We start from the raw sequence: 25,552 nt of genomic DNA on the forward strand, positions 1-25,552 counted from the left end.
TTTGGCAGTATGCCTGAACATGACAAGGTATGCAGAACATCAGCAACTCCCCCTCGGTCATTTTATAGTGACTACAACTTGAATGCTAACAGGTCTGGTGGTGCCTTGCAACTGAAAATTTGCTCTAGAGTGTTTGCTTTAGAGGAGACATGGAAGGTATTTATTGCATTTCCTAGCTGTCATTGCACAGCTGTCCTTTCATTAGCCAAAGGCAGGTGAAATGATTTGTTCTTTCTAAGCACAAGATTTTTAAATTCTCCGTTACAGGAGTCAGAGCAAGGAAAAAAAAATATATCCAACAATACCTGTGTTGAACAATATTGATTAAGAACAGATATGACTTGATGTTTGAGGATTATGGAATTCAGGATGTCCCATCTCCACTCAGACTTGGAAGCAGCCAGCTTCTGCAGGCATTGACCTCTAAGTAATTTCTTGCTAAATCGTAGTTTTGCCACCCCATCCTTTTTTTTTTTTTTTTTAAAAATGGAGGTATGTGGAATTGACTGACTTATCCTTTTAAAATATCCTTGCTCATCATGAGCATTACTGCTACTTTCACAATTAAAATTGCAGAAAAGGTTTGCACCAGGGGCAGCAGAAATTAATCATTAATACAAAATAAAGAGAACAGGACTTGAAATGAGTCTTCCAAGCTTTGTTCTTGACTTTAAATTCAGATGCCAATCATTAACCTTTAAGGGGAAAGCTCATTTTTGAGCTTGAGGCTAAGCATTACATAACATTTTTATTTCTGTGATTAGATACAAAGAAGCACCTGCCTGTCCTTTCTGTGCACCATTTCACTGGCAGCAACCTGCATACACTATACCAGTACCCTGCTGTTGTAGTGAGACGTTAAACATCCTTCTTTGCCTCCCATTAAATAAAACCAACCTTTTTTCACCAATGCAGAACATTAGATGCCAAAAAATAATGACATTGACATAAACCATTATGTTTATATCTGGGAAAGCAAGAATTGAGTACTTGGGATGTATTTATTTCTAGTTTTGGGTCAACCCATTGTAAAGATAAAGGGCAGTCACAATGTTCAGCAGCAAACTCTTACTCCACCACAATTTCCTGACACGGGTTCTGGTTAAGGCACCCTTGCCAGCTTGAACTTGTTACTGGCTTTGCTTCCCCCTTGGACTCGCGCTGGTTTGCAGTATAAATTTCTATCAAACAACATTTTTCTCTTGGCATTTACAGCTCAAACTGGATTATCAACTCAAAAGGAATGTATATACCAAGTGAAGATCCAAGTCTTAATGCAGACAGCCATCAGGCACAATTATGTATAAATACCACAAAACAAGTCCCGTCGCTCATCCCAACAGTGTCCATACACCTCTGTAGCGCAGTGACAGCTGTGACAACAGGGAGGTTGGTTTACTTGCTAATCCAGCCCTTGAATAAAGTTTAGATTTTGCTTCTTTTCATTTCAGTGTATCAAGTACTGAACACTTACAGAGAACCATGACCAGCATAAAGAAAGGTAAACTAAACCATATGGATACTAAACTTTGCACCAAGCTTAGAAAGTAAATGGCATAACGGACTAAGGAATCCAGAGATCATAACCTCTAATCCCTTGATCTAGACAAAACTGCATTTCTCCAGGAGCTGTTATGTTTAAAGAAAGCTGTGTTTTGATCACACTAGATAAGGTATAACATGTGCTAGGGTTGGCACAAGATTATGCTTAACTCTTTTATAAGATACATACTACAGGATTCAGAAAAAAAATAAATCAAGAAGGACTTGAGTCCTGTTCTTATTGTTACAGAATTAAGCTTTTGCTGCAGCAACATGCTTCAGGTCTTTTGCATGCTGAGTTATTAAACAGCATACAACAGCACTTTGCTGAATTTCTCCTACTTTGATCTTTTGCCAGAACCTTCCTGCTATGGTACACGTATATAAGGGACTACAAACCTAACTGTAGCCCAGTGCCTGTAGTGGAGAGGCAGAGGCTGGATGCTGAGCTCCAGGTGAGCCACGGGTAGTTTTTCCAGTGTTAGTTTGGTATGAAAGCTCTCTCCTCATACAGCCTCGTATAAACAGCCTGCAGTTGCCTCCTGACTTGAATGGCAAATGGTCATGTGCCGCAGCTCCTCTGTTTCCCACAGCAAAACTCATTTCCTTCAGAAAACACACACTAAGCCCTTATCCTGATATACTTGACACTGGCAGATTTAAAATATTTAAAAAAAAATTACACCAAAACTACCACCTGGGAAGACAGTCAGTACATACTATCAACCAAGGGCTTACATTTTCAGGATTCTACGAGCTGGAAGTCCTCAGCTCCCACTGAGGTTTGGTTCTGGTGGGTATCTTACTTCATGGGGCGTTCTGGAAGCCCTAAGCCAGCAGTTATTATGAAGAGCCCCCAAAACATATTGTGTCCGCAAGAGTCGAGCAGAAATAACAGCACATGAGATTATGAGTTTGGTGAATGAAAAAGGCACATTGATTCTCCTTGTAAGCAGTTCCTGGCAAATTAAATAAGGAACAATGCTGCTTATTCTGCTCTCCCAAATGCAGAGCCTCCTATTGACAAAAACTGGTGTACAAAACATACAAATATAAAGTTGTGAGCTCAAAACAAAACAAGTCTATAACCTAAGCAGAGTAGATACAAAAAAACATATTCCACATTGTTGCTACTACAAACCTAACAAATACCCACATATCTAGTTTCACCTCAATATTTAATTTTGAAACTGGGAAAATGCTGGGTCTAGTGAAACAAAGCTAATTGCTGCAGAGTCAATGTATGAAGAAAATCCGAAGCTTTTCTTTCCCAGCAAACATCTACTGCAGGCTGCCCACTAGTAAATAGACCTCAATGAGGGAGCAGGGGAAACAAGAACCCCCATGAGCCAGCGCAGACCCTTAAGAAACCAGTTTTCAGTGAGAGCTTTGGACACGCTACCAAGTCTCATCGACACCTGCAGCAATTTGACTTGCACAAACTTCTTCAGGTGTACCGCGAAGTTCAGTCAGCAAATGATTTACACAAAGTGATCCTCCTTGTTTACCTATCTAAGCCACCTAAGGAAGACTGCATACAAAGACTCGTTACCTGCATCGCCCAACAGGATTCGCAGGCACCACCCTTGTCCCAGGGCTCAGCACAGCGCTCATGCACACACTCAAGTGGCTTTTGCCAAGGAGGACCAACTGGGATTAGCAGCCCCACTCATCTTCATCGTTCAGGCGCAGACGGAGAGCTGGCCATAGCGGCGTGTTTGTGTCATGCAGCTCTAGGTGGCGGTAGCTGCTCAGATTTCGAGATACCAGGAGATGCTTATCTCAAATTTAGCAACCAGTATTCTTGGAGGCTGGGAGGAACTGCCTTTCCTAATTTGAAGTGTGACCCCCTCCCCCATTTCTTCATAATTTATAGTAGTCTGAAGCTGAGTCACAAGGATTTCTGCATTTTCCTAACCAAGTACACAAGAAAAGAAATGAACTGCCAAAGTATTGAGGTAATTTATAGCGTAAAGCATCGAGAGCTTCTAGCCGATCAAAGGACTCAGAGAAACAAACATAAGAACAATCATGCCTTCTGTTCTGTACAAATGCCACGGCCAGAAATAACTGTCCTAATTAACTGGTTTCAAACTGACTTCTCTGAAAAATACAATATTCTTTCCGAGAGGAGTATACAACTGCTACAGCCTTATGGCAGCTGTCACCGGGGCATGAGAATTCACTAAATGAAGTTTCCTTCTGCTTTCTCTAGTTGTCCACAGTACTTGTCTTCAAACAGCTGTATCCAGTTGTGATGCCTAAATTACACTGTAATGGGCTGTTCTGCTACCACCAGTATCAGTGTTACAAAAGGATTACTGTCATCTCAAATCAGTACCATCCCAGCCAGTCCTCCGCTCACAATTTATAAGTGGTAGAAATTGGCTGAGATGGGGTTGGCTTTTTCTTTTGTTGCCCAGACCTGCCTATCGCATTAAATCTACAGCATCTTCAATACCACAGGCTGTCCCAACAAGATGTTGAGAGCTACAGTTGGGTGCAGCAGCTGAATTCCACCTGTCTATTGTCAACTGATAATTAGGTCCTGAATGCTGAAGAGGAGAAAACATGACTCCAACCCTACAGATCACCTACACTTTCTCTCTATGACCATTTGACCTGCTCAGCTTGGAAAGCTCATGAAATATGTTCCTTATCTGACTGCTCGGAGCCTGTAATTGTAAGCAACATGGCCAACTTAAGATTATGTTGAAGCACGTAGCCCGTAATATAATGGCTACCCTACCAATACACTCTTGAATCTCCAAAGTTAACGCATTTTATTTTTCTGCTACTGTATATTCTAGTGTTTCCAAATCAAGTAGCCTAAGTATTTATTTTAATAACATGCGAGTTTAAGGCACTGTAACAGAGTCACCAGCATTAGTGCCCAGCGAGATCTGTTATTTATTTTTACATTACAAGAGCAGTGAGGAGTCCTTGCAGGGACCAGGACCGCACACACACAGAGAAGACAGGCAAGATGATCCCTGCCCCAAACAACGTGCAGTCAGCACTAATGCTGACTGTGCACCAGCACAGGAAACAATGGGCTTTGTGAGCTGGCAGCGGGCACAGCCTACCAGCCCCATCCCTGCCTGTCCTTCAGGCAGCTCGCTCAGGCCACATCACTGCCACCTGCCAGCAAACTACAGCAGGGAACAAAGGTGCAGTCACACACAGCACCTTCCCACCTGGAACTGAAGGCAGCAGGTTATTGAGTTACCACGTCACTTTGGCAATACACAAAAATAGCTGAGCGTCAGTGCTTTTCAAAGCTTCCTTTTCAAGGGTGTTCACAGCTAAGTATTACCAAGAATGCCAGCGTATGAACTGACCTAAGTGATTGAGAGCTTCCTAATTCAGCAGCAATTTAGCTATTTAGGAGGAACCAAGTGCTCACAACAGATGCTTGCAAACAGGTCAAGACAAGTTGGTAATTAACCTATTCAAAGCACATATCCTCTTCTAGTGGAGCCTCCACACCAATTCACACAATGCCTAACATGCGATTTCTAGTGCAAGCATAAGACACACATTCAAAGAACAACATCTCAGCCTTTCACACGAGCCAGGAAGGCAGATACAGGAAATACTTTTGATTTTTGATAGGACCACACTTGCTCTACAGTTCACTCAGTAGAGCAAGTTGTTTCTTTCATTGATGCTGGCTTATGCAGGGAAATGATGAGATGGTCTCCTACTCGTGAGCTTCTCGTGACCTGCTTTCATACCTGCACCCTGGCAGAGAACTACTGCTGAGCTGAAGGTGCAGCTTGCTTTGTTTTCCTAGGGGTAGCAATGGGGCAACAGTTCCAGAAAGCCCTACAGGTACCACAGCAGGCTTTTAACTGCAGCTGCTCTCAGTTAGCATTGTCATTACACACAGACCTTTAAAACAAAAGCAGTGATCATACTCTTCCACTGTATTCTTTCACATTTTAATTAATCTTTGAGGTCGCTTGCATCTCTGCACTGTTTCATAGTACTCCAGCATCCTGTAGTACTACAGCATGCTTTTAAAAGAGCACTGCTTGAAACTAAACTTTTTCAGCTTAGCCTCCAAGACAAAAGTCCTTTCCCATTCTCCTCTGCTATCTCCCTTGTTACATCTGTATTTTTCAAATAAAGCGGCCTTGATCCTTCCGACCCGGTTTACCCTGATTTCACAGCCATACAGCAACAGGATCCTACTCTGCAGCTCTGGAAAGCAGAGCACACTGGCAATTTGAACAGAAGGCATGCTACTTACAAATGGGTTTTCCCAGCTGAGGTTCAATGAGGCTGAACATTAAGTGGTAGTACTACAGCAGAAAATTGTTGTGAGTTACGGAGCCCTGCAGAAAGGCTCCCCTCATACCTCTTCTCAGCAAGCAAACAGATGAAACCTCTCTCAGCTCCTTCAAGCTGTTTTGTACTCCCAACGCAGCCATTGCCTTGCCCTGAGACCAAGGCAATGGGTCAGTTAGCACAGCCCTACGCGCACGCAGCCTACAGGGACAGGTTTCTGGACCCGTACCCCTGGGCAGTGCCCCGGGGGGTCCTGCGGCTGCCACCTGCTCCCACCGGGGCAGCGCAGGTGGGTTCACACACCCCGGGGTGCCGAGCCAGCTGCAGCCCCCGGGCAGGCCCAGCAGGGCCAAGGCTGCTCGGGGCCCGACCGCAGCCCGCAGGGTGTCCCGGCAGGTCTCACCACGTACTTATCGAGCCGGGAATTAGCGATGGCACAGACACCGGCCCGGTAAAGCGCACTGCCGGGATGCGTCCTCCGCGCTCCTTAGGTGCGCGTTACCAGAAACATCAATAAGTAACGACATCGATCCCGCGGCGGCAGCAGCCCCGGGGCGCCCCGTCACCGCCAGCTGTTACGGGGAAGCGCCCCTGCCGCCGCGCCGCCGGCACCGCTCGGCCCCCGCCGCCGGCACGGAGCCCGCGCTCCGCCGCCCCGCGGGGGCCCGGCCCCATCCCGGGGGGTTCCCCGGGCCCGGCCCCGCTGCGCGCCCACCGCCAGGGGGCGCCGCGCGCCGCCCAACAGCCGCCCAACGGCCGCGCCCGCGCAGCGCCCGCGCCCCCGGGCCCGGCCCTGCCCCGCGCCGCCGCCGTCGGGGCGCTGCCCGCTGCGCTCAGCCCTGACGGGACGGGACGGGGCTCGGCACCGCACGGCGGCGGCGGGGCCGGCAGGTGCCGAACAAAGGGGCGCGGGGCTCCGCCGCCCGCCTCCCCCCGGCCCGGCCCGGCCCCGCGAGCCCCCGTCGGGGCGCCCCGTACCTCGTCGTCCACACTCAGCGCGGCCGCTCCCCGCGGGCACTCACATCCTCGGCCCGCCGCCCGGCCCCGCCGGCCGCCTCCCGCCGCCCCGGCAGCACGGGCGGCACCGGCGGCGGCTCGCGAGTCTCATCGGAGCTCCCCGAGGGGCGGCAGGACGGAACCCAGGTCCCGGATCCCCCACCCCGACGCCCGTCGAGCGGGAGCTTCTCGGCTCGGCTCGACCCCTACGAGCGGCTTCGCCCCCCGGCCGGGCGCCTCCGGGCAGCGGCCGCAGGCCCCGCGCTGCCCCGCTTAAAGGCTCCGCGCCACCGCCCCCGCCCCGCCCCGCCCGCCCGGCCCGGCCCCCGCTCCCCCCGGCGCCCCCCGAGCAGGGCCGGGCAGGGCGCGGAGGGGCCGGGCCGGCAGCGGGGAGCGGGGCGGGGGGGGGGACCCGCACCGGCGGGTGTTGGTTTACGGCGCCGGGCGCGGAGCGTGTAAATGTCGCTCCCGCGCTGACCCCTGCGCGGCTGGCCCATTAGGAATGCAATCAAGATAATGGCAGGCATGGCTTATTAATGAGCGCCACAGGTAACGCTACACCGGCGGCTTGCCGCAGGCGGGCAGCGGGCGCACGGCTCGGGGCTGCTCTGCCCGAGCCCGGCGACAGCGACAGCGACAACGACGGCGACAGCGGCGGGGCCGGGGCGAGGCATCGCCCGCCGGGATAGGCAGGGGCGGCCGCGATGCCCGCTCCCCGTGCGCAGCCCCCGGCCCCCCGGGCCCCTCCTGCCTGCACCGCAAGGCCGGTGAATTATTGATAGTGGAAACTGCACGGCGCAGGCAATAATGGCAGCCCCTGATTGAGTGGCTCCATCCGATCTCGGTAAAGACAGAGACGTGGCACGCTCCCCACCGGGGCTGCCAGGGCCAGGCGGTGCCGGGCTCTTCTGCCAGCCGGGCACGGCAAGCAGCGCCCACGGGCCCTCTCGATGCAATCCATGCCCAAGGCCCATCCATCTCGCGCCCGTTTATTTCTCCTGGGAGAAATGTGTGCAACTCATTGCTGCCTTCAGACGGTCTGATTGCCCGTGTGCTTTTGCTATGAAACACCTGCATTTATGAGATCAGTAAAGTCGTAAAACATCCCAGGCGTTTGAAATTTGAGTACACCTAAGGCCTCCCATATAAAACAGCTTTTAATATATATTAAGGGAAACAATCTTGATGGTTAATATCCTTTGCAGCTTTAAGAACTTCTTTAAAAATCATGCTTGGGTACCAGGACACCATCCTCCTTGCACTTGGGGGTTTGGTTTCGCGTGTTTGGACGGCAAGTGTCCCCGAGGGGGGAAGACAGTTCCACCTCTTTGTCACCACGCTTTCCAGACCAAAGCCAGTCCATTCCCAAGAAAAGAGGTAGCTTCTCAAAGACCCCGCTGGCAGCCTGATCCAGGGAAATCGCACCCAGCTCTCGCTGTCTGATAGGTAGGTGCTAAGAATGGGGGCTCTTCAGGCCCAGTCCTGCTTGGCTGCCTCTGTAGTGTTCAAATCCTGACATTAGGAAGGTACCAGCCATTTCTTTTCCCGTTGTTATATACCTGTATAACCGCGTATCTCTCACTGGTGCTGCAAGGCAGATCTCTGAGCATGGTTTCAAACCAGAGGATCGTAGCTGGAACTTGCCAAGTTGCTGCATGCATTTTGTTTTATAGCCTTGGACTTCCTTCCGTGACACCGTTCAGCTTTCCAGGTACAACTGTATTACCATGGTGCCTGATTTCACCCAGGGCTGCACATTTTAAGCTGCTTTTTTGCCTTGTGAGAAGACCAAGCCGTCAGAGTTTTAATATTCTGTGTTCATAAGACGACGCCTGCAAATATTTGAATGATCTACCAGTCGAGTTGAACAGCAGCAGGGGCTACTTTAATTAGCTGCAATGTAATACACCGCACACATGTTATTCCTGGAGGAGGGACTTGTCTCCTCGCACACTAGACATGCAGATGAGCAGCAGCGAGTGTCATGCTTTAGAGACACTGAAGCATCTGCTGACTGGCTCTCAGGAGCGAGGAAGACAGCCCGTGTTCAGAAAGAGTCTGCTTGCAATCAGAGCAAGTTTTTTAATTCTGGAAAGGAAGCATGTTACGGACTGCCGTGGTACACGCTTGCAGCTCTGCTCTGCTGAGAACATGGAAACCATCAGTTCCAGGCAACTGTACACTGAAATTCCCATTTTGCTCCACTGTGAACACGCTGCCTTTCGCCCTGGTACCGAGATCTTCCTGGGGAAGAGGTGTGGTCAGAGAGCTGCTCTATCTTGCCGGTATAATCAGCCCGTGGGGGATTATTACCAGCCAGTGCTTGATTACTGGGAAAATGAAAAAGTAGTGTAAATAATGATCTGCCTGGATTTTAATGCACATACAATCTGGGCTCCATATTTTTCAATTAGACGTTGACTTCAAGGAGAATTTTGTACGAGTGAGCCCCACAAGGTTGGGCCCACATGGCACTAGTTTGTGAAGCAACCAATAATCCTCGCGGGGAGACACTTCCCTAGTCAGAGCGCAACTTCTTGTTCCACAGGATGCCCGTGGGGCTTAGAGGTGTCCACAAGCCCTCACCTTCCCAATCCATGCGCAAGGATCAGAGGTCCCCAGGCGCCCCACGATGACTGCTCCCATTGCACCTCTCTCTGCAGGACGCCTGCTGTCCGGCCACGGGTGCAAAGCCCCAGCTGGGCTTTGTGGGCACCAGAGCCTGGTGGTGCTCGGCAGGAGTGCGGCAGTGTGGGCTGCACGGTGGGGAGCAGCTGCACGTCTCTGGTTATTTCAGCTGGGTGAATTCGGTGCATCAAGCCTCTTGGTGTCCCCACCGTGGCATGCCCACTGTGACATTGAGCCTCTTCTTCCTGCACCTAACTGGTTAAAATTATTTTCTGCATGCACCAATTACACTTCACCCTATTCCATACAGCGACAGAGAACGAGTAAGAAATAGTACAACTAAGAGTTGTCAATCAATATAATGTTGATTTATCCCTGCAGCAGTATCAGACTGCTTGTAGGGGGGTAGGACCATTGCTTTTTGCTGAATTCAATTTAAACTACAGCATAGGCACTAACGATGCCGTAGATACTACAAAGAGCAAAGCAGAAGCACGCACATCTGGTTTCTGTCTCAGTGGAGGTTATGCATTATAGTGATTGATGCACAAGGTCCAAATTTACTGATAAACTAATTGTATGATAAAGTAGTTTGTGGGGCTCTTAAATTCCCCCATTGCAATTGTAAGAGAAGCAATAAAAAAGTCAATATTAGAAAAGAATAAACTTCTTAAAAGGTCCACAGTTGGTCAATACACAAAAGGCGCTTCAGCCTACCCCCACAACTGTATCTTTACACTCCCTGTTTCATTAACACAGTATCTCAACCTGTTTTTCAAAGAGAAAAAGGTCAAGAAGCTACAACTTAGACTCCCTCTCACTTGGTTGTCGGGAAATATAAACTAGTCCTGATTACACAAATGAGAATGATGTTGATGTGCTCGGGTTTTGACACTAGAGTATTTTTTCTATTAATAATTTTAATTGCCTGAGGTCAGTTCTTATATCACTACAAGTATTTTATGTTTAATTATGTTTATTCATGTTTCCTAGTTACCTATCTTTGCTATTTTTTCACATTAAAAGACTGGAAAGTTCATTGAAATAAACTTTTCCAACTCAAGCAATGCTAAGAATTGCAATGAGTTATAAACACGATTGGAGGTTGCAGGCGTATCACGTTCGTAAGACAGTGACTGAGCCGTGACGCCACTCTGATGATTCAGCGATCACGGTGCATGCCCCGGAGCCCTTCATGCACCCTGCTGACACCAGTGGGACCAGCGAGCCCTCAGCACCCTTGGGGACCCAACCGCTCACTGGGAACCCCATGTGTCTCTCGGCCTCCTGGTTCACCCCACGTCTGGCCCTGTGGCTGCGGCCTGCCAGGTGGCCGGGCTGCCGTGCCCCCAACAGCTTGGGGTGCTCACCATCAGCACCAAGTGAAATTTCACCTTCGGTGAGCAACGTCCGCAGAGAGGTGCTTCAGCCTTGTTTTAGCAGGGAGAGCATTACGAGAAACAGTGAAGCTGGGAATGCAGAATCAAAGATCTTTCATTAGACGCGGTTCTCAGGCTGTGTGTGTACAGGACAAAGCAGCAAAATCCACCCTTTCAATCACTGGGACTGAAACCACAACATTTTTTCTGGAGAAAATATCACCTAATAGCTCGGCGCCATCACCCTGCAGCTACAGCAAAAGCAAATTAAAAAAACTCCAACCAACAATTAGAGTAATTGGTCTCTTCTCATGTCTGCTAAAGGTATGCCAGTTTTCCATCGCGCGGGGGATCTGTACCCTGGATCCTATCCCATGCCTCCTAGTCAGGGATTTCAGTGCAATTTACGTGCACAGAACTGCTGCAGTAACAAAGCTCTGTGGTAGGTGCAGATGAGCTCCTTGCCGATGAGGAAGTGCACGCGCCCGCCATGCGGAGAGGCATTAAGCTGCTCGTGACCACACTTGCTGTGGAGCTCGCCCCTGCTGCACCCGTGCCTCGCCCCCCTGTGCAGGTGCCTCTGCTGGCATCGGTTGGCGATGAGACTGAGAGCGAGTCACACGTGGTGGTGGCAGTGCACACGTGCCCCATCAGTGTGCCTCCTGGCCGGGCACAGCCACCCCAACAGTGGGACAGGAATGGCAGGAGGCAGGCTCCACGGTGGTGTGGGAAGGGGAAGGAGAACCTCCTCCACCCCTGAAGGCCAGAAGCATGTGGTTCCTGGGGTTGGGAGAAACCAGAGCCGCGGGCAGTGAGACGAGATGGCCGGGGACGCTCCTGTGACAGAGCCAGCCACTGGAGCCCTGCGCTGGAAGGGGATCAGCAAGCGGTGGTGCGCATGTGGGTGAAAGGTGCTGGGATTGAGTCATCTCTCCTTTCCTCGACATACTCACTGTGCTTCGATTAGATGCAATGCAGCGGATTATTTTTAATATTTAAAGGGATCAGTTTCCAGAGGTTTAATAAACTTAGCCAGGCACCTTGTCTGACCTGACTGCATGTAAAACTTAGCCAGGCACCTTGTCTGACCTGACTGCATGTACTTGCCTCACCAAACCCTACTCAGTCTGTAACTCTGGAGAGCTTATTTTGGATACATCCTGAAAGTAAGCCAGCCCCAAAACCTCAGTGAAACCTCTGTGGCCACACTGCAAATGCCCCTGTGTGGTTACTTGGCTTTAGGCAGCAAACCTCTCCTCTGACATCAGACCCCAGCTCATCAGGTATGGGCCGCACAGCTTTACTGCCCCAAGGTGATGCCCTTTAAAACAGGTTATTGAATTATTTCACCTAAGAAGCACCTCGAGAGGTAAAAATATTCTCCATGTTAACAAACAGAGCATTAAAGAGAGAAGTAGCTGAGGAGCAGTAGACATTTTTACTAATCGTGATGTAAAATCATCAGCTCAGCAGTAAAACCTGGGTCCTAGCAGCAAAACCTAGACCACATCACGTCCTCCTCCTCCCCCAGTCACCGCGACTTGTGGTTCACGACACAAACGCTGGATTAGTTGCATTAAAGCCAAAATTTCCCTTAACTAACGCATTTCATTTGTTTGCTGTCTTTTCTGTTTATTGAACACTTGGGATTGTTAATCTTCTGCTAATTTAATAACTGGAACCATGTGGCGTACAAGCATTGCTGCATTCCGCCTGGGAGATTAATGGCAGGGACGCGCGGCTCTGAAGGCCCGGCCGTGGGTGCTGGGCTGTCGGTGACGGGCGCCCAGAGGTGAGACAGGAGCACGGGACAGATGTGCAGCCACTCCAGGTCTGAAAGTCCAGAAGTGCTAAACCAGAAAACCAGCGCGAATTTTTAAGCTGCATTTAAATAGCCTTCCTCGAGCCTGATGCCTCTTCTCAAAAGGGAGGATGTGGCCTCCACGAGACCGTGTCGCCACCCCATGTGCAGGGCTGAAGTGAAATCCAGCCCCTGCTCCGGCAGGACACCTGAGGCTGAGGTCCCATGCGTTTTGGGTACAAACTCAAACAACCTTATCAGCATTTATTTCCTGGACACTCTTTATTTTTTGTGGAGTTTACACAGCTGAAAAGCAAATGATTGCAAAGGAGTGGTGCCTTTAAACACCTCCTTGTTTTCCATTAGTTATCCTGTTTAATCAGCTATAACTCATTACAATCCAATGATGTCGTGCACGGCCTTATTGTGCCTTTGGTTATTTGAATATAAACACCACTGAAGTCAGCAGGAATGCAAAGTGTGTAAACCAGCACAGAGCCCAGTGCTAGGTTTTAAGCAAGGATTCTGCGGCGAGGAATTTAAACCATTATTTTATATTTTTGTTACGTTTCTGTTTGATGCTTTACCCTGCTCCATGCTCGGAGCAGAATCCGTTTCCCTTCCAGGCATGTATAGCGTGTTCCCCTTTGGTTTCCTAATTTGGGTTAGATCCCATCATATGAAAAATATACTCTGATATTGTACCTAGAGCACATTGATGAGGCCTAAAGAGCTCTTCTGTGATGGGAATTAAGATCAAAAAGGATACGGAATTTAAATATTCAACATTTTTTCTTGGATATGAAACAGAAAAATTGTTTTGATGCAAAAGTCATTGCGACAGAATATGTTACTTAAACTTTGGGACCATATTAGGGTAAAATGGCTTTTTAGAAAGGAATTGCACTGACAGAAACTCCTTCATATGGAAATTATGACATTTTATCTATTGCCTCTTACTAGAAATGTTTAAAAGATCCATTAAAAATATTCTTTTAAGGAGCTGTATTGAGATAAAAGAAAATGAGTAAGAACTGGTATAATCTAGGGGCTTGTTTCTGATTAGTTTCTTAACGTAGGCCCCGTTAACTGCCAGAAACCTGGAGCGGTTGTCGGAGTTTGGGAGGCACAATGACAACATGCTCGTTTTACAGCTGGGTTTGCTGCCCTCTTGTCTGGACACCCCCGGCCACATGGCCGGCTTGCCCCAGGAGATGCTGCGACCCGGCGTCAGCCTGCCAGGGACACATACAACCCTATAACTTTCCTTTCCTACCCCTTCCCTACCTGTGCTATCGTAGCCTCTGGCCAAGTATCATGGCCAAGTGGCCATGAAGCAGACCAAGGCAAATTGCCCCAGCTGTGGCTGCAGAGCATCCCATCTGAGGGCACGGCCAGCAGGCCTGCACCATGGCAGTGGTACCGGGGTGCACAGGGAGGGCTCATGGCCATGGCTCCGTCGCACCACTGCAGTGGTCCCAGCCCTCCGAGCCACGAAGTCTCCAAAGTGCCTATGTCCAAGAGACATGGGTTGCTTCTTTACAGAAGAGTTGCCTCTTTACAGAAGGAGTTAAAGTCCCCCTGCCCTTGTTCCCTGTCTGGGCTGTCACCCACAGCCACTGACAGCTCTGTAGCCAGACTGGAGAGGGAGAGGCTGCTGCGGGGCAGGAGGGCATTAGCGTCCCCTGCAATTAGCGCTGGGAGCCGAAGGCAACCGTGGGCTTCGTGGGAAGGGCTGGCCTGCAGGGCACCTAGGGGGTCACATGTGGGCTCTGCTGCCATCCCAGCCTGAAAACCACGTTGGAAATTCAAATTGAGGGAAACAAAGAGGCAAACAGATCCAAACGAGTCTCAGCACTGTGTCTGCATCATCCCCAGTACGTCCTGGGGGAACAGGCGCTGAAGCCTGCCCGACTCTCAGTTTCTGAGAGGGAACTGGCATCACACACACAAGCCTCGCGTTTACAGCCCTGGCAAAGGCGAGCTGGAAGCCGTGCTGCTAATCAGAGCCCCGGGCAGCTGTCACACAGAAGCAGCAGCTGGTGAAATGGCCTCTGGTGGTGGTGGAGGCGGCAGTACATCGCCTCTGTCCTGCCCTGCTGCTCTGGGGCAGGCTGGCGTGCCAGGGGATGGGGCGAACCCAGCAGAAAACAAATGTGGAAAGTCCATCTTCTCCGTCTCTCCTCTGCCCTGAAGCACGTGCCTTGTGAGAGCTTGAATTTCCACCCCACTTTGTCTGGAAAATCCCTCTGGATAAACGATTATGACATTCTCACCATTTAAAATTAACTTTCTCGCTTTGCCTTAAAAAAAGGCTCAGCGTTCTTGTCAGATATTTTGGTCGCTTTGGGCTCCCTAAAAATTGTGAGCTAGCAGAATTTTCCTTAGTGAATGCTGCAGGAGATCTTTGATGGGATGATAAAAATAACTATTTGGTGCCAAAGGCGATAGACTGGGGAACAAAAGCCTCTCTGAAGTCAGAGAAGCTGGGATCTTTCAAAGAGTTCAAAAAGAAAAAAAAAAAAAAAGAGCTAAGAACAGCAGTGGGTATCCTGGACTATGACCGTGGTCAGATCAGCTGATGACTGAGTCTAGGTGAAGGATTTGGGAGCAGGCAAACAACAGGTGGTGGGCGGGAAAAGCAGGAGAATCAGATCTGCCTGGGGAATAGGTGGTGGATAGAGTGACGGACGGCTGAGGTAGCGGCAAGCACCAGGGGAAAGAGAAGAATCGGGTGAATCCATGATGAAATTCTTACCTCTCACACCACCCCAACCTTTATGAGAGACCGATGCACAGCAAGAAAAGCCAAGGAAAAAAAACTAGACTTGAAGCATTAGTTCCCTTGGGAAAGGATGAGTGCAAAACATGTGGCAGATATTAGTCATGTCACTTAGAAAGGTGTTCAAATACCACGATGAAGGATGAGTGTGGTATAAGGACTTAGAATAACTTAGTTGGTAAACCAAATTTGGGACACAGAAAGAGACTGATATGGGAAATACTGTAAGATTCACTCCTTGTGTGGATGTCTTTCTATAGCCAATAGATACATTATTCATTTTATCCCTTCTGATGCAATAAAATTTCAACAATAGCATAAGCGGTATCACACTTCAGGCTACAGCAAGGGGCATGCACAGAAGCAAAGGATGTTTGAGATACATTGTCATCCACTGGAAAATTCCAAAACTAGAATTTAGCCTCTCTTTAAAACTATTAGGGCTTTTTTTTTTCTTGGCCAATTCTGTTTTATCAGATATCTGTTTACAAAACTCAGCCAAATATCCTCTCAGATGGTTTTATAAACTTTCAACAGATGTGAATGAACATTTATTTGACAGAGCCAACTAACTACCTCGGCAGCTCCATTCTCTTGACCCCGTTCATGACTTTCACCGCATCCCATTCTCAGTAGAGTTGGTCAGTTTTCAAAAGGTATTTGCTGTCAGATTTTTTTTTCTTTTTAGTAACCACCTGTTTGCCTGAAATCCATTGTCCTCATTGTAAATTTAGTTTTGCATCTGAATATTATATCAGACATCATTGTAAGTTTTTGATGATAGTTTTATGGGGAAATATTGAAAGCCTCTTTGAGCACAGTGTCAAACAATATAGAACTGAGACTGCGTTGAAGATTTTGGAAAAGAGATGATTTTGAAGTGTCAGGTGCTGTTGCAGATCTGTCTCTCTCATCAACATGTGGCTTTTTCTGGTTCCTCAGGGAAAAACTGAATGGCAGTTAAGTGATAAGTATGGAATGACCACTGGGCCACCGTGTAACCTTCATCCATTGCTGTTGTTTTAAAGAGTCAAGTGCGCAAAAGAGTAAATACACCCAAAAGCAGGATCAGGCCTGAAGTCAATATTTTGAAGTTTCCATATCTGCACACGTTTAGCGTCTCTAACAGAGAGATAACACCCTGCAAGAGTGAGTAGGTCAAGCTATACTGTTATGTCCTATCCTATGCACTAACAGACCCCATCCAGACAGTCTCCATCACTCTCTTTCCATTTGCATTCATGTCTTTGAAAAAAAAAAAAATCTACTTATAAAGAATCTTGAACTTTTTTTTTTTTTTTCCCATCCGTGGTATTTTTCATCTTTTTAGTGCTCGGGTAAGAGTTTTGTAACACATCTGTATTGCTGATGAACAAACTGAGGCAAAAGAACTGCAAAGATCTGCCACACAACACACAAGCCATAGAGGAGCCAGATTTATGCTCTGGGTTAACAATGAAGTAGACAAGGAACCAGCTTGGCTGGCCTTCCCTCTAGCCTGTCTCTGAAGAGGATGTATGGAAATGCATATGAAACTCACATGAAGCAAACCCTCTGGACATCACCCATGTTCTGCTCTGCTGAACAGATGAGAGAAGGGTTAAATCCTGAAGCATTCTCACTGCCAGGGTCCCTTCCTCCTCAACGTTCCTCATTTTTTTTTTTCCTTTTAAAGTGCTTCAGCTTGTGTGTTACAATTTGTTATAATAATGGAATCTAGTCAGAAGCTTGTGGCCCCATAAACTTTAGACATAATTTTAACTATGTCAGCTTTAAAAAGTCAGTATCTGCCTCATCAAAGGGCAATCATGTCCAATGTGGGTGTCTGTGCCAATTGTGTTTTGAACTGCAGCAATAATCCAACCTAACCATGCGAATAGCTTTTCTACACCCACATTTCTTAATTATCATCATGAGACTGAGGTAGCTGAGACCAGATCTATAATGTTTTCTGGATGTCAAAATGCCCACACACCTTCTGTAATCCTTGTGCTACCAGCCCCCTTTCATATTGCTTTTAGCTGGTCCATCTAATTATCTATTACCGTAACTGTTTAATGCATTTTTCATAAGCCCCACAAAGGATTGTCAGGAGGAAGGGGCTCTGTTTAAGAAAAAGGAAACAACTTGTCTGCCTAGACCTCCTTCACTGCACAACCCTATAAACATTTCAGGGGATAATAAACCCCTCCTCACCCCTTTCAGAAAGGAACCATTATTTCCTACAGCCAGGTGAGACCTACGCCTCTAAAAGTCTCTGTGTACATTGCATCCAGAAACAACGCATTGTGTTCAGAGGTTTGTGGTCTACTTCCCATTTTGAAATAAATAAATTCATTATTTTCACATGCGCGACAGTCAATAACGGTCTGAAATAGCCAAGCAGTGAAAATGTTATGACTTAATGAACGCGTCGCGTAATCATTCTTGCCAAATGTCAAAATAAATTGGAGGCCAGCGTGTATGGTTTACGCTTGTTAAATTTGGGTTGTGTGCGCTATTTTGGGAAGAAAAACAAAGAAAGACCAGACCACTAAGAGGTGGGCGGAAGAGAAAGTATATATTTAGGTGCTTCTGGCGAGACCTCGGCCGATCACAGCCCCACCACACACACCACCCACAGGAGGCCCTGGGGAGCCACTTACCTCTGGAGGAGCAGGGGGAGCGCAGCGGCTGAGCCCCCCAGCAAAGCCCCCGCCGAGGGGCTGGGCAGGAGGTGGGCCGTGGCTATTAGCCACTCTGAAAGGTGCATTTTGTAAGGAGACCACAAGAGTTTACGGGTACCCCGTCACATCCAGTGCTGGCACACACGCATGGACAAACGGGGGACTTGCCTGCCTCATGCGGAGAGTTTTCTGTCTGTCCGAGCAACAAGTACCTTGGAGGCTCCAGGTCTGGAAAGCTCCCGACAGCCAAGGGCCCAGCCCTTTGAATGCTCAAGTGTGTCCCAGTTATCTGCCCTCTGAGGCTGCCTCAGGAAACCACCAATTAGGATTACGTGATAAGCAAAATTACTCCCATACTTATGTGATTAGGAAAATAGGTCTCTAAAGCTACACGTTCAAAAGGAGATCAAAGCATTATTGTTCTTTTGTGGTTAGGTTTTGACTTACGTTTCTCCCCGTTGTGTACGTGTTCTAGCAGTAGTACCCAGAGGCCCCAGTCGTATGTTTCTTACTCCACCACTACTTCCAACGGAGGGAGTGCCGCCAGGGTGCTGGTATTTCTTACTGCCCTCATGAAAGGCACGGATACACATATGTGGCTTTCGTTTATTTTGTTTCATGACACAGGGAAGGGGGAGAAATCCTTTTCATACACCTACATCTATCACATAGCAACTAAGAATAGAAGCAATATTGAGACAGATGGAAATGTTAACAGTGACAGCTCACAAGCACGAATCACACATTTGTGAAATAATGAAATGGGTGGGCAGTTGTTATATGAACTCTATGTCAGTCGTTATGTTTTCCTGGCTATAATTTTGCAAGAGTATGTCTCAGAGATATTTTCAGGGAATGGGAGAAAGTGCCCTGCGTTGCACTGCACCTTGCCTGCGCGTGGGCGCAGGGATCACTGGAGCTGTTGGGCGGTTTGCGCACTGAACAGCTCGTCACGAGCCCCAGGACGTCCCATCACATCTTCCTGCCAGGGCACTTCAGCATTCCCAACAATGAGGTGGGAGAGAGGCAGAAAAGAAGTGTAAAAATATTTGGAAGCCCACCTGCAAGGGAAACACGGGCTGCTCAGATTTGTTTAAAACCCTTACTTCCAGGCATAAAAGTATTTCATGTTTATGTATCATCTGCCCATGTTCTGTGGTCCCTATTGCTAGCTGGACTCGCCAACCACGAATGGCAAGAAGCATGGCAAAGCCAGACCTGCGTTCCTCAGCTCCTTCTTTCTAGCTCTTTATGCCCCAACTGCCATTGTCCCCATTTTAAGGGCCACTTGGATGAGCCTGTTTTTGTTAGCCCCAGTTTCCAAGCCTCCATCCAAGGTTTTTTTTTTCCACAAACAAAAGAAATGCTGCATTCTCCATCTAATGTTAGCCCAAAGGGGAGGAAGCTGTGAAAGCACCTCTTCATACGTCTTTCAGCTTGTGCTACCTGCCTGTTTGCCAAGTCTGAAGGAACCTGCTGATTTTCAGAGAGGTACTGTTCCTTACACAAGATACTGTTTACAGCACTTGAAATTACTATTTTTTTGCAAGAAGAACGAACTAGATCTCCTGAAACCTTATGGATGCTCTTTTTGTTTGTGTACCTGATTAAAAAAATTCTAGCAGCTACATCTTAAGAGTGCTCAGTGGTGATTTACTACAGTGATTCATGGTAAGACTTACAGCACTGAGCAAAATCTCTCCCTAGGGATTCATCCACCTTTCCAGAATTTCTCGTGGCTGGGCAATCATATGCCACCGTATTTAGGAAGCAGAGCATGGTTACTAAATGGCAGCCAGCCTGCATTTTCTTTGGGCATTTCTGAGAGCTCGACAATATCGGTGTGATAAAGAAACGAAATAAAGGACTCGCTGTGCAAAGTCAAATCCAGCCACCTCGGATCAATGAAATGCTATGCAATCCTCCAGGCCTGTCAGGGAAGGCCTCTAGAAATAAGTAGTGGGAACTGTCAGATCATTTTGAAATTAGAAAATTATTGAAGTACTCTGAAAATCAAGTGGTTATGCAAATGGAGAGGTACAGAGAATGAAGAACTTTAGGAAAGATCAGGCCTATGTCAAATACCACATAGGAAAACATCTCATGCTGGACACAGACACCTGAGAGTCACTGAACCACTGAAAACAACACTTGTGGCATCAGGTGAAGTAAACAGAGAACTATTAAAAAGGAGAAGGACAGGCTGCCATATCAAAGCTTTGCAGGACGGAGAGATACTCAGAGGAGATCGGACATTTTACACTATCATAACCATAAGAGATGAACGGCAGTGACGAACCACCACCAAATGGGTGACAGCTCCTGGAGAAATACTAGGTACTAAAATCAATAAAGCTACTTGCAGATTAAGGTATGAGTCACTGCGAGCAAATGTGACCAAATACGGCCCCGTGTCATTTGTTAGCAGCCGTCCGTCCCATTCGTCTCCACAGAGAGCGATTGGAACTGGGCACAAACAAGACGGCGGAGGCAGGAAGGGCAATATCAGAACCCAGAGGTTTTAAGAGCCGGTGACAAAGTAACGGGTGTAAAATTAAAGTGTATGAAGACATACAAGATTATCCCCGGAGTGGAAAATTCACATAAACAGAAGCTCCTTGGCAACCTCCTCTGTACCAGAGCTGTGTATTTTGGGGACTGGACAGCCTTGGGTAGGGCTCACCGCCACCAGACCCCAGTACGTGCGTTCAGGCACTAGTGGCACCACCTGGCTCCTTCCCAAGTGAAAACAGGTCAGAGGACGTTTGGGTACGAATTTAGTGACACGGGGACCGCAAAGGAGGTGCGTTTGAGTGCGCTCCAGCCTGCCGACGACAGACACTCCTGAGGCCGGCCTCTTCTCGACCAGTTCCTCCTCGCCTCAGAGCTGCCGAGAAACGCCTCCCATCGCGCCTAGCCCGGGCATCCCGGCAAACGCAAGTTTTCAAAGTGGAAACGGAAAAATACACCGCTCCTGCGCCTGCCCCTGCCCGGCCGAGGGCCCTTTTCCTCCGCGGGCAGCGAGCCCCCCGCCCTGCACAGCCCCCCGGGGCCGTCCCGCAGCACCTCCATTTTGGCTCGGCTCGGGGGGGGGCATCCCCGGCCCACGCAGGACGGTGCCCACGGGGGGGTTGGAGGCGGTCGCCGTGACAACGGCGCCGCGGGGGGGCGCGGGGGGAAAGCCCCCGGGTGCGCAGCGGGGATGCCGCCCCCTCCCCGCCTGCCGGGGGGTTCCCTCCTCGGCGCCGCTACGTGCGAGCCGGAGCGGGAGCCCGGCGGGAGGCGGGGGCGGCGGGGCCGCGGGATCCTCCCTCCCTTCCTCCCTCCCTCCTTCCTTCCATCCCTCCTTCCTTCCATCGCTGCCTCCTCCCCGGCGGGGCCCGGCGCCGCAGCGGGGCGGCCGCGGGGCTGTGCCGCAGGGAGCGCCCCCGCGGTGCCCGGGAGGGGGGCACCGCCCGGCTCGGCTGCCCCTCGGGGCCAGGAGGGGGGCACGGGGACGGGGTCTCCTCGCCGAGGCAGCGCCGCTTGGCTCGGAGCCCCCCCGTCCGCGGGAAGAACCCCCCCCAAAAACACCCCCGGGTTTGGTGAGGGTGGCTGGGGGGCGGAATCAATGCACGGGCTCCGCGCACAGCCGGAGACCCCCGGAGCTTGTCTACCTGTGAGCACTGCTGCTACCGCCGCTGCTCCGCCAAACTGCTGACTTTCTAGAGCTTATTTTTAGCCCGGAGACTAAATATTATTAGCTACATTTCTACGTAGGAAGGGGGGGGGGGGGGGGGGGAGACTAGAGAGGGAGATGAGCAGAAAGCTTATCCGAGCGATCTCCAGGTGGGGGGGCTGCGTTTGGGTTTCAGGCTTGTCAAACACCTCCCCCCCCCCCCCCCCCCCCTTTTAATTATAGCAAAGTAGCTGCGGATATTGGATCATCAGCAATACATGCACGGCGCTCCCGTTCCGTCGTAGCTCGCACACACAGAGGGGCCATCAGCGATCCCTCAAGCTGGGGACAGGCTCATCTCCATGTAGGTAAAGATCGGCTGCGTCTCTTTATCTATGCGAGATCAGTTGTGCATAGTGCCAGCTAGAGCTCAGCTGCATCTCTTTAGCTATGCAAAAGCAACTTCCATCCCCGGCTAGGGAAAAATCCGTCGCATCTGCTTATCTAGGTAAAGATCGGTTGCATCTCTGCCCATAGCATGCACACGCACATCGAGATACGAGATTCCCAGATTAAATCAGGCACAACTTAACTCAAGTCGTAGTGAAATCTCATCAAGCTGCTCCTACCTTCGCTAGCCTCCACACACCGCCCAGCCACAAAGGTACCAAAACTCGGCAAAGAGCAGGAACCCGTGCCCACGGCACCGAGACGGGGGCAGCAGGCAGAGGGGTGCCGCCGGGGGATCACCCTCCCGCTTACCTTAGTCACAGCTAACACCACAAGCAGTGGCTAGATCGTGGCGATAAACACTCGCATTTCCCAAACTTGACACCGTCAAACCAACCCCCGGAGCTTGCAAGACTCTTTTTTTTTTTTTTTCTTCCTTTTCCTATTCCAGCCCGCACCGCTAGGAATTCAACTTCGCCCAGCTCCAGCGGGGCGAGAGGGCGGCGGGCGGGGAGGGGAGGGGAGGGGATGGGATGGGAAGGACGGGAAGGAGGGGTGAGGAGCGGGGGGGTCGGTACCGGCTGCCCGCGGCTCCCCGAGCCCGCCGGGGCGCGGGGCCTCCCCCGCCGCCTCTGTCCAGGGTGCTGCCCCGCCGCCGCCGGCCCCGCGCCGCTGCGCGCCCCCTGCGCGCCCCGGCCGCTCCTCGCCGCCGTGTCCGTCACGTGAAGCGCGCGGCGCTGCGCGGCCTCTGCGCGCCCCCTGCGCGCCCCGGCCCCCGCCCGGCACGGCCCGGCCCGGCTCGGCTCGGGGCACGGCCCGGCCCCCGGCCCGCCTGGGGACAGCCGTCGGCAGCGGGCGGCCGGCTCCGCGCCGCTCCTCGGCGGCTCCAAGTTTCTCCGAGGCGGGGATCCCGGCGCAGCCCCACAGCGGAGCGTTCCGGGGAAAGTTGCGCTGCCCGCACCGCCGTGCTGCCGGCCGCCGCGGGTCCCGTCCTCCGGCACGCCAAGTGCCAGACAGCCCAGCCCGTGGTACCAGATACTGTTGTTAAGCAACATCGCAAGCCTTTTTTTTTTTTTTTTTTCTTTCCCCTCTCCCCAGTTACAAAAATAGGCTTTTTATTGGTACTCACCATTGTTTCTTTGCTGTCCTGGAGACAGAAGTGTCTTAAAATCCAGTCTCCCCAACAGATGCTGGAAGGTAATGTGTCTTGTTTGAAGTCATCATGTGAGAACTTCTGCTTTGCTCAGTGGATCGCCCACCACTTGGTGTGACTTATGAATCTAATAACCCTTTGCAATATCCGCAAGCTTCAACTCTCCGCCACCTTGGTGCCTACAGAAGACAGAAAGCGGCTGGCAGGGAGTTTTAAGAACCTATAGACGTACGCAAACGCCTTAGCTCAGAGTCACGTTTCCCTCCGAGTTCTTACGTGATCCCAATGAACGAGAGGGGTTACCGGCTGCCGCCGCGGAACGTGACCGCCGCCCCCCGCACGCCGGAGCGGGACGCCAAGTTCCCGGGGAGAGCCCGGCCCGGCCCGGCCCCGCTCCCCGCCCGCACCCGGGGCCGAGCGACACGGGGCGGCGCGGAGCCGGCAGGTGAGTACCCATCGGGGGCCCCGGGGCTCGCTCGCCCTCGCGGGGAGAGCTCCAGGGACTTGTTGCACGCCGCAAGAGGAGGCGGCTCGCTGCCCCGACCGGCTCTCTCGGAGCCCCTGGCCTGTCCCCGCCGCACCTCGCCCCCTCCTCGCTCTGCCCTCGCCACCCCCCGACCCCGGGAGGGCTGCGGGCCCCGCTGCCGCCGCGCTCTCGTCCCCTGTTTTGTCCCCGGGTCCCCCCCACCACGGCCAGCTGAGGGCTGGGGGCGACACCGGCCCGCCCGCCCTCGCCTTCGGAGGCGGCCTGCGGCCCCGGCAAAGTTTGTGGGGGCTGCCGGCCGTACCGGGGGGAAGGCGGAGGCAGGAGCCCCTCGCCCGGTGCCGCTCCCTCCCGGGCGGCTGCTCCCAGGGCGCTGCGGGGCGTTCCCCCGGCGGAGCCTGTGCCCCCCCTGGCCCGAGCCCCAGGTACCTCCGCCCGGGAGCCAAAGCCAGCAGCCTCTTCCATGACAACCACTTATGTTGATCCATGCAATAACCAGCAGATGCTGCCCTAAGACTGGTACAGCTGGTACTTTCCTGCCTCGGCCGTCCTGGGGGCAAGGTGCAAGAAGGCACGTCGAGTGGTCTCCAGCCGACCTGCCCAGAAGAGGACTGCCGACCCCCTTCGTCAGCATCACACACTGCCCGTGTGGTGTGCAACGGGCAGAGCCGCTCCCAAAGGCTGCTGCTGATGTAAGGCTGCACCCAGTAGATTACCCCGTCACTTGTCACCCAAGACCCATCCTTAAGTATTGATCTTCAGTCAGGGAACTGAACTTTCCACTGTTGGAAGCACTGATTGTGTTAGTACCAGTTGTGAACACCACTTTTTAAATGCCACTTCAAACACCCCACAAGTGTTTTAACAAAGGGGGACTGCATCACACCATGCCTTCTCCCAACCTTCTAAGCCAACAGCTGCCACCTCTCCCTCCAAGGAGTAGAACAACTATGGTGGGGTCTGCTTTGGACAGAAAGTCACAGAAGTACACATCTGAGCCCTAAAAGTTTCTGTCTTCAGGGAGTCCTCAGCACTTTTGGGTAGAGACAACTCAATAAGGAAGTAGTATCAATTAAAGCAAGCAAATAAACAATTCTACCTACTTCAAAACTCAAGAAATATAGTCTTTCATCCAGAAAGTCATTCTAGCTGTATCATTTGTAAGAAAGTAGTCTATCTGTTCCTCCCCTACTTCTCACCTCATTAACTTCCAGATATTTTCACTTTCTGGCAAAGTTCTCAGTCATTAAGGATGTCCAGAAGGAAACTTTGCTGGGTCACAGTATTATGATGACACAGTAACATTAAACTTACTAAAAACTTCCACAGAAGGCTTTCTAAGAGGGACCCACAGCAAGAACAGGACACACAGTCAATTCAGGCCTGTTCCAGAGCAAATGGATGAGCTTTGCCAAGAATACTAAGGCAGGGTCATGCTGACAGAACAACAAGCAAGAATAGAGCTATCTCAAAGAGCTTCTGGTGAACTCTTCTGTTTAAGATTATCCAGCCCCACCCCACCCACTTCACTGGAATAGGCAGCAGCTGATAACCCATCTCGCAGTCATCAGACCAAATTAAGCATGTGTTTGCTGAAGGGAGATTTTGCTCTAGTTGCCTCAATCATGTCAGTCTGAAGTACTTATGAAAAAAACAAGCGCGGTAATCAAGACACTAGAGATATGGTGTATGGAAGAACAAAAGGTCATGGGCGGGGTGA

General features: G+C 50.6%; 1 protein-coding gene across 6 annotated transcripts in view; it reads right to left on the reverse strand.

The window, feature by feature from the left end:
- Positions 1-23,499, reverse strand: part of BDNF (brain derived neurotrophic factor) — a 35,216-nt gene extending 11,717 nt beyond the window's left edge. The window contains exon 1 of one of the 6 annotated variants that reach the window (XM_040558776.1): positions 23,325-23,499. In XM_040558776.1, the coding sequence (XP_040414710.1) occupies positions 23,325-23,327 (3 nt within the window). In that variant the 5' untranslated portion in view covers positions 23,328-23,499. Of the gene's footprint in view, positions 1-5,797; positions 5,881-6,245; positions 6,397-6,813; positions 7,037-22,507; positions 22,532-23,324 lie in introns of those variants that run through there. The other 5 variants (XM_040558780.1, XM_040558777.1, XM_040558775.1 and 2 more) reach the window with 5 other exon arrangements.
- Between the last annotated feature and the right edge of the window lie 2,053 nt (positions 23,500-25,552).

Source organism: Cygnus olor, chromosome 5 (genome assembly GCF_009769625.2).
Source record: "Cygnus olor isolate bCygOlo1 chromosome 5, bCygOlo1.pri.v2, whole genome shotgun sequence".
Taxonomy (NCBI): domain Eukaryota; kingdom Metazoa; phylum Chordata; class Aves; order Anseriformes; family Anatidae; genus Cygnus; species Cygnus olor.